The sequence below is a fragment of the Cantharellus anzutake genome (genome assembly GCF_015039405.1).
Source record: "Cantharellus anzutake strain C23 chromosome Unknown EI90scaffold_1, whole genome shotgun sequence".
NCBI lineage: Eukaryota > Fungi > Basidiomycota > Agaricomycetes > Cantharellales > Hydnaceae > Cantharellus > Cantharellus anzutake.
In genome coordinates this window covers 1,340,102-1,349,695 of record NW_024066951.1, presented here as the reverse complement: position 1 = coordinate 1,349,695, position 9,594 = coordinate 1,340,102, and the positions used below count along the sequence as shown (strand labels likewise).

The 9,594-nt window shown below is 50.8% G+C and overlaps 2 protein-coding genes across 2 annotated transcripts; both read left to right on the top strand.

Annotated features, from left to right (window-relative positions):
* Window positions 1-318: 318 nt before the first annotated feature.
* Window positions 319-1,077, top strand: EI90DRAFT_3114660 (uncharacterized protein; the record flags this gene model as incomplete). The annotated part of the gene is made up of 1 exon (XM_039062694.1): window positions 319-1,077. One exon carries the CDS (start codon window positions 319-321, stop codon window positions 1,075-1,077), a length of 759 nt encoding a protein of 252 aa, XP_038923907.1.
* A 1,818-nt stretch (window positions 1,078-2,895) lies between these two features.
* EI90DRAFT_3114659 (uncharacterized protein) lies at window positions 2,896-5,085 on the top strand (the record flags this gene model as incomplete). Its single annotated transcript, XM_039062693.1, has 2 exons — window positions 2,896-4,287; window positions 4,342-5,085. The coding sequence occupies 2 exons, from the start codon at window positions 2,896-2,898 to the stop codon at window positions 5,083-5,085; spliced, it is 2,136 nt and encodes a 711-aa protein (XP_038923906.1).
* Between the last annotated feature and the right edge of the window lie 4,509 nt (window positions 5,086-9,594).

Sequence of the window (9,594 nt, the reverse complement as noted above, 5' to 3'; positions counted from 1 at the left end):
CCAGTAGAGGACTAGCTCTCCTTGCTTCTCCCACTTGTCCAACCTCAGCATCCCCTCCTGTCAGGGCACAAGCCCTGGGCCCCCATTACATGTAGTCCCGTTGTAGATTAGTGTCATGTGACAGGTGACGGGTTGAAACCTATCGCTTATCACCCCGTAATACCCACACCTTTGTGACACTTATGGCCTGGTGACCTGAGCGAGCCCCACAGTCCTCACACTTTTTTAAGTGCTTGGGGTGTGATTAAAACTAATCTACACATCCTTTTTACATCTGTTCCGGGGACGGTGCCTGACATGGCACCGTCATACCCCCAAATGGGGAAGCTCGCATCTGCAGCGAGAACAAAGGGTGGCTTTGTTAAAAAGCCGCAATCTCCCAATTTGGGAGATAACCTAAACACTGCATCATTGGATGATGACGAAGACCTGCCACATATTGGTAGGACCTCAGGGACAAACCCTGAGGATCCCAAAAACTTACATGGGGTAAATGCAGGGAACAATACCCTTAGAACCCCATGTGCCAACATGATCTCTCCTAGAAAGAGAGAGTTCTCACCACTGGGTGAGGAGGCAAACATGCACACACATAAGCGCGTGGCTGCCACACTAACAGCCTTAAGGGCTGGGTCAGACATGCCAAAAGAAGTCCCTGAGCCCCACTATCCTCAGGGAACCTCCCACTTGGTGCAAGACACTGACAACAACAACAGTAACTCCTGCTGGCGCAGGTGTCAGGGCACGCCTGCCCGACCCCGCACCGCACCCCGCACTGTACCGCACTACCCTGCTATCACTCCCCGTCTCTCCTCCTCCACTTTCCCCTTCCTCTCTATCTCTATTTCTATTTCTATTCTACGGTCGATTTCCCTTTCTCTGTCAAATCCATACAATCCCGACCTCCGCTCCGGGCTCCCGGAACTCCGAACTCCGACTTCCAGAGCCCTACTTCCCTTCCATCACCTTCTCCTTGCCGACTCCCAAGAGGTTATCCCACCTCCGGCTCAGACACCACCTTCAGTCCGACTCTGGAACATTCTGGGTCCGACCCCAACCTCGACATCTTCCAGATGAGTACGCAAAACCTATGCTCCCGACTCCGGACCTCCACTCCGGAATCCCGTTCGCATCTCTGTCTCCGGAACCTCCAGTCTTAGCTCCGACCTCGGACTTTGACCCCACCTCCGCTTATACCCATTGTATTGGTTAGCTCATTCCATTTAATTATGTTTGCCAATATTCCGGAGTTTAACTTCCGAGTTCGGACTTTCCGGACTTATGTCGGACCTTGCAACTATTGCATTGCTCCATGCAATTCCGCTATTCTCCCTCATTCCTATTTGGGCTGCTGCTTCCTTTCTATTCAGTCAGCTAGCCATTCCCCACTCCCAACCTCCTTCCTTCCTCCTTGGGCCTTGGCCCTTCATTCCTCCTTTGAGAAACACCATTGAGTGAAACCCTTGACCCTCAGTGTTGTTCCTCTTTCCATCTCCCTTTGTCTCCTTTCATCCTACCCTCGCTCCTTTTGATTCCGGACCCCTCCTTATATACAATGTACATAGTAACTTGTAACCTCAGTCCGAAATCGACATGAATTCCCCCCAAGAGACTTTCCCTCTGCTAGATCCGAAATTAGGGACCCCTAGGACAACCAGCAATGGCACAGCGCTCCGCCTGAGTTGCTGAGGCTGAGGTCCTTCCACGCTAAGTCTCCGATTCCATTCCGGAGTCGTCTGAATCCGCCGGTTCTAACATTCTCTATGTACCACTACATACCTAACCCTGCCTCCCTGATTGCCGCATGCGCCACGCACACTCCTGCCTACTGAGCGGCCACCTCTGGGATCTTCTGCGGAGACACCCAGGGAGGTGCGGCTGTGTGCGGAGATGATGTGGCTCCCTCCACATGACCCTAGCCGCATGTATATAATAGTGCCTGGGGTGGGAACAGAAGAAGCAGCCTTCTTCTCAACTTCCCACTTCAGACTAAGTGGTCGGGGACGCTCACCCCGCGATGGGATTGCTGCTACGCACAGCCGCTACTCGTCCCACCGAGTCCCACGCGCAGGGACCTCGCCGCTTTCGGAGCTGTCCCTGACAGCAGGGGGCCGTTTGTGGCCCCAAGCAATGTGGAAAAATTGTCCACATCATCTCGAGTCACCCGCATGACATCCAGCTTGCAAGATTGCAGCAAGCCGGTTCACTCCCAAGTCTATTTGACTGGGAGTTACACAAAACCATCAAACGATAACTCCCACTGGCACAGGGAGCCGTTTTTGATCCCAAAAAATGTGGAAAAATCTTTCACATGTCCAGCATCGTCTCGCATTAAACGAAAGACGACCAGATTGCAATATAGCAGCAATCTGGTTCACTCCCTAGTCTATGCGACTGGAGTTGTCATAAACAACCAAATGACCATTCCTGCTGGCGCAGGGAGCCGTTTGGAGTTCCAAAAATGTGGAAAAATCGTCCACATCTACGGAATCGTCTCGCGTCAGCCGCGAGACGCCCAGCTTGCGATATAGCAGCAAGCCGGTTCACTCCCCAGTCTATGCGACTGGTAGTTGTGCAAATCGATCAAACAACAACTCCTGCCAGCACAGGGAGCCATTTGTGATCGCAAAAAATGTGGAAAAAACTTCCACATTGTCCACATCGTCTCACATTAACTGTGAGACGTCCAGCCCGCAAAATCGCAGCATGCTGGTTCACTCCCCAGTCTATGTGACTGGGAATTGTGCAAAACAATCAAACAACAACTCCCGCTTGTGCAGGGAGCCAGTCCTGAGTGGAGGAAATGTGAAAAAAACTTCCACACCACCAACACCATCTCACAACCACTGTGAGACACTCAGCGCTCTGTCTGAGAACGAGTGTACACACTCCAACATGGATATAAAGGCCATGTCATCCAGATCGACACAGACTCACAGGTTGAGCTCACTTCCGGACTGTCCTCAGATGGCCTCGGACCCAGCGTGGACACAGCAAAGGCACCAGGTGCAGGAGGATGGGGAAGCTCCCCGAAGTCGATTGTCCGAGAAACTTCTGGACTTTTTCCAGGTCCCATCCGAATGGAGGACAGGAAGTGATGAAGAACTCCTTCTCAGGCTAAAGGCCCGAGAAATAATAGGAGAAAAGGTCAAGGGCAGATGCTCAGAGAGCACAGAGGCTCAGGGGAAGCCACTGCTGCCAAGGCCGAACCCAAAACTTTTGCCAAAAAAAGCGAAGTCACCAACTTCGGATGAGGTCACCGAAGTCTGTAGGAGTGCAATGTGGCAGAAGAAGGAGCCTAGTAAGGAGAACCCACAAATGAGCGGGCAACCATCAACACCAGGCCCCATCTTAGGCGATAAATGGCCCTCCTCGGTCACTTCACCCAGGCAAAGGATAAGTGGAAGTAACCTTCCACAAAACCCCTCCAGTAATGCTGGAGAGAACCAAACAAACCCTCATGAAAACTTCACAAGGAAAACTTCCAGCAAAACATTGCTGGAGGATAATGGGCACCTCGAAAGATGGTACCACAAGGCCACACGGATGGCCGAACTTCTAACTTTCACCCCACACATAGACAGGGTGAAGTGGGACTGGTTAAATAACGGTCCTACTCAACTCCCTGACATGAAGTGGTCAGGCGAAAACGATACAGAAATTTTCTGGCAGTGGTACACCACACTGCTAGGATTCCTCACATCACGAGGATATAGAGGTGCACACTACGATGAAATCCATCTGGATTGTCTCATTGGTGGATTGGCAGAGCCTGCACTCTCACACGGACTAAAACTCCATGAAGAAGCCCTCCTTAGAGATAAAGGGGGGAAATTTCTTGAAGTTCTCGATACTCTAATGAGGACATATATCAAGGAGCCCGCCACATTGAAGGTGACGGAAAAATACTGCAATGTAAAGTACAATGCAGGAAAAGGACCCAGACAGTCCTACCCAGAACCATTGCTTAATGCTAGGTTTCTGGAAAACATCCTCCCTGAATGCAAGGAGGAAATAATCAAAATGGGATTCTCCTCTTTCGAGGAGATGTTCAGAACAACATCTCGCATGGACGAGATGAAAAACAGGCTGAGGATAGCTCCAGCCTACAGGCCAGAATGCTATGCCAGACCTAAAACCACCGTGACCGCAAATCGTGAAAAGCCCAACCAGGCGGGAAAGGAGAAACACACAGAGGCAAGAGCCAATGTGCAAGACCCTAAACCCAAATGGAAAGGCGAATCCTCCCTGAAGCAGTCAGGGAACACTGACCAAAGGCTGGTACAAGTACGCAATAATTGTGGAATACCAGAGCGGGCAAAGAGCCACCCTGAGCACTAGTTAGTAGGAGACAGAAACCCAAGGCACAGGATCGCCAGGGAAGTCGACTACAAAACAGAAGGTGAAGTTGGAGATGAGTCCAATGAAGAAGAACCGGAGAATATCTCTGGTGATTTCGAAGTGGAGGACACCTCCAATGACTTTGAACCAGAGGACCCAAACAAGGGACCTCACTACTCGCCCAGAAGAAAGGGTGAGGACATCAGCGTTGGGACCACAATAATGGCCCCAAGATCCGACATCATTGAAAACAATGACGAAAACAATACACTAAAACTGGCGATAAGCCAGACCAAAAAAAGAACTACCCGACTTCCGGACCTCCACCCTCTTCACCTCCGGAGTCATAACCTACCGCTGCCGTTCCGATACTCACCTTCGGTCCTGGCAACACACCCCCTCCTTACCTCTCCAACCCTACCTCCGTCCGCTCCGATACTCATCTCGGACCGAACACCGCCCCTCTCGCCACCCTCTTACTACTCCGCTCCCCCTTCACAACACCTCCACCCTCCTGTCATCCTCCTATGCTTCCCCCATCCGCTCCGATACTCACCTTCAGACCTGACTACTCTCCTTTCCGCCACTCCTTCTCCCTTACCTTTCCCCTCTCTCCTCCCTCTGTTACTCCTCCGCCACCCTTCCGCCAAGTTACGACCTTCCACCGCTGTTCCGTACTTCGCACTCGGACACCGCTCGTACCTTGCTCCAAGCCTCCATCATAGTCCCTACCTCGGACTTTGACTCCACCTCGGTCTTAGTCTATTGCATTGGTGACCTCATACTACGTAAACACCATTGCCAATATCCCTCGGACTTTCAACCCCACCTCCGTAACCTCCGTAAGCTCCACAACCCCGAGCTTCGCGGATCGCCTTCGGCACTCTTGCCGCCTGTAATGTATTTCTCGCGTTTTCCCCTCATCCCTATTTGGACTACTGCTTCTTCCTATTCTAGCCAGTTAGTCATCATCCCCACTTCCCCTCATCCTCCTGCCCCTCTGGGCCTCGCCCTCCCTACCTCCTTTCGGACGTATCACAGGTCCTGTCTTATGGCCTTTGGTACCGCTCCGCTCCTTCTACCCTTTGTTCCCGTTCAGACGTCTTCGTTCTGATTCGGTTACCCTTTGTTCTCCTTGTGCTTTTGCCCCTTCCATTATATATATCAGCGCTTGTACATACTCGTTTTGGTTTAGTCCGAAATTGACCTGAAATGCCCCCTAGAGACTTCCTGCTCACCTACTGTGAAATTAAGGACCAAATGGACAAACAGCAATGGCACAGCGCTCCGCTTGAGTCACTGAGGCCAAGGTCCCTCCACGCTAAGTCTCCGATTCCACTCCGGAGTCGTCTGTTTCCACCCCGTTCTAACAGAGAGAATGAGAGGATGAGACAAAAGGAAAAGGAGGCAGCAGCAGCGTGCCCTGACACAGTGGTGATGATCTGCCTGAGGACAAGCTGCCAGATGACCCCAGTAGCGTGTGTTGGCCCAGTTGACAGACGCTATTGCCACCCTGGCCCGTTCAACCACTGCCACTTGTCAACCCCCAGACCCCAGTCATAGGACGAAGCTTCGTGAGCCTGACCAATTTGACGGTACTGACCCTCAGAAACTCCGTACATTCCTTGTTCAGTGCAAACTTACCTTCCAGAACCGCCCCCAAGCATTTGTTAATGAGCATACGAAAGTCATCTATGCCACATTCTTCCTCAAGGGGATTGCTCTGAGTTGGTTCAAGCCTGAACTCCTCCATGGTAACCTGCATCGCCTATGAACTCTTTGTCTGAGAACTCAATGAGAACTTTGGCCCACATGACCCATTTGGTGATGCTGAACATCATCTGAGTACTCTGACTATGTCAGATAATCACAGGATCACCAAGTATGTCGTCGAGTTTAATCGCAATGCTTCACAGTTACCCAGATACAGTGAGGTTGCCTTGAGGCACCATTTCTATAATGGGTTGCCAGATAGGATCAAGGACGAGATCACTCATTATGGTAAGCCACACTCACTGCATGACATGTGCTCTCTTGCCCAAGATATTGATGGACGATACTGGGAGCACAAGGGTGAGTTGTTGCACCATCCAAGAGATCAAGCTACCTCACCTGACTCCTCCAAGCAGAACGCAAAATCAAGCAAGAACTCAAAGTACTCTAAGTCCTCCAATCCTCCCAACTCCACATCCAACCCTTCCACCTCCGCTGATCACCCTACCAAGGACCCTAAAAAGTCCAAGGGAAAGCAACCCGACTCTGATCCGTCCTTGAAGCTTGACAAGAGTGGCAAGCTCACTAAAGAAGAATGCCAGTGTTGTAAGGGGGCAAGGGATCTACCACCCTAAAGAGAAAGAGAGGGGGCCACAGAGTTGGGAGTCATCAGTTGATGGGTTCGGAGGTGGGTTTTCTGTTAGAACGGGGCGGAAACAGACGACTCCGGAGTGGAATCGGAGACTTAGCGTGGAGGGACCTTGGCCTCAGCGACTCAAGCAGAGTGCTGTGCCATTGCTGTTTGTCCATTTGGTCCTTAATTTCACAGTAGGTGAGCAGGAAGTCTCTAGGGGGCATTTCAGGTCGATTTCGGACTAAACCAAAACGAGTATGTACAAGCGCCGATATATATAATGGAAGGGGCAAAAGCACAAGGAGAACAAAGGGTAACTGAATTGGAACAAAGATGTCCGAACGGGAACAAAGGGTAGAAGGAGTGGAGCGGTACCGAAGGTCATAAGGCAGGACCTGTGATACGTCCGAAAGGAGGTAGGGAGGGCGAGGCCCAGAGGGGCAGGAGGATGAGGGGAAGTGGGGATGATGACTAACTGGCTAGAATAGGAAGAAGCAGTAGTCCAAATAGGGATGAGGGGAAAACGCGAGAAATACATTACAAGCGGCGAGAGTGCTGAAGGCGATCCACGAAGCTCAGGGGTTGCGGAGCTTACGGAGGTTACGGAGGCGGGGTTGAAAGTCCGAGGGATATTGGCAATGGTGTTTACGTAGTATGAGGTCACCAATGCAATGGACTAAGACCAAGGTGGAGTCAAAGTCCGAGGTAGGGACTATGACGGAGGCTCGGAGTAAGGTACGAGTGGTGTCCGAGTGCGAAGTACAGGACAGCGGTGGAAGGTCATAACTTGGCAGAAGGGTGGTGGAGGAGTAACAGAGGGAGGAGAGAGGGGAAAGGTAAGGGAGAAGGAGTGGCGGAAAGGAGAGTAGTCAGGTCCAAAGGTGAGTATCGGAGCGGACGGGGGAAGCATAGGAGGATGACGGGAGGGTGGAGGTGTTGTGAAGGGGGAGCGGAGTAGTAGGAGGGTGGCGAGAGGGTCAGTGTTCGGTCCAAGATGAGTATCGGAGCGGACGGAGATAGGGTTGGAGAGGTAAGGAGGAGGTGTGTTGCCAGGACCGAAGGTGAGTATCGGAACGGCAGCGGTAGGTTATGACTCCGGAGGTGAAGAGGGTGGAGGTCCGGAAGTCGGGTCGGGGTCAGGTATGCACGGATATGACATTTTCCACCGTTACTGTGGGTGGCTTTGGCTCGTCGTGTCAAGAGAGTGTGAGGAGAATTTCGTTTAGTTTCTCGTTTAATCTTTCTTCCACCTTAATGATGTTGCAATCTAAACAAGCAATGTTATTGCTATTCCCAGAGATCTGGGTATTCATGTTATGAACATTTCCCCTCAAGTTGGTGATGTCTTTGTCGACTTGGTTGACACGATTTCTTAATACTCGCACCATTTCAGATGCAAGGGAGTGGGTTGGGGATGGAGGATGCAACATGCGCCTTGGGACATATGCTGCAAGAGTCTCAGCTATGAGGGCTTCAGACGTTGTAACTTGGTCAACGTCTCTCAGATAGATTTGACACATCTGAGACATGTCGCTGGGCCCTTGCAGGCCCAGATCACCACTATCACTTGAGGTGGTGTCGTCCTCCACCCTACAGCCAGTGGAGGGGCCAGCCATGTTGGCAGGAGCGTTAGACATGCTCCTGGTGTTGTATCTCAACATCAAGAGGATGTGTTGAGTTGTTCAACAAGTTTGCATGAGAACTTGATTGAAGTCGCACGTTGTCAGGGGCCAATGATGTGTGCATTGCCAAATGGAGTTTTGGCACCGGTAACATGGTGCCGAGAATGGAAAGGAAAATAGAGCGTAAAAAAGTGAAAGGGTTTCTTACTTGTTTTGGGGATGGTACGTTCCATTCCCCTGTTCGCCTCAGGCCTCAGATGGTCTGTCTAATTATATGCTTTTAGTTGCTGTATATTGACAGGGTAGAAGTAAAGGCTGATCCACCTTTTACAGATACCCCGAGGGTTTATATACATTCTAATGCATTCTCGGCACAAATAAATAGAGAAGCTTCCATGACACTAAATTAGCATTGCAACATAATTATCAGTCAACACAACATCAATTGATGTTGTGGGCAGAATATAGACATGGGCTGGGGCCCCACATACATCCTTCATCAATGGGCGTCACATCTCCACATACCCTGTCATGCCTCTGCAACTCTGATTATTTGACAGTACCATGAACTCCATGATCACCCAAGCTGTGAATCTGCCCATCTGATTTGCCACTGGTGAGGTTACTCCAACAACATGTTATGTCACATCGTTGGATGGTTCTTGCACTATTGTCCTAGGACATGACTGGCTCACCCAACACAATCCATTGATTGACTGGGTCTCAAGCAGTATGACTTTCCAGACGTCTGAGCAATCCAGTCCAACCATCCTGAGCTCTCCTCCCATAGTTGTGGACCCAGTCCCAATGCAAGGGAATCTAACCTCCAACCCACAGTGTGCATCTGTCCATCAGGCAATCACCATTGAGATCATCAGTCCAGCTGTGTTTGCCCAGACTGCCTGACTCGATGGATCTGTCACTTTCTGCCTGGAAAATCTGTCCACTATAGCAGAGTTGCGCTTGACTGTCAGGGTCATGCATGCTCGCAACAAAGGATCCCCCAGAAACCTAATTGATATCAAAGCTGGGGGACATGCCCATCCCAGCACATGGTCATATATACATGGTAGAGGTGGTAACTAGGCAACTAGCTAATAACCGGTAGTATTGGATCAAGAAGGATAGAAGATCATGCAGCATCATAACTGGCAGCCGCAGATCAGATCAGATCAGAGATGAAGAAGAAGAAAAGAAGTAGAAGCTGATGGAGATATGGGTCATGTGGCAATGCGCTACTTATGCTAGCAACCCGAGGTGTGCCCTGACATCGACCTCTATTCT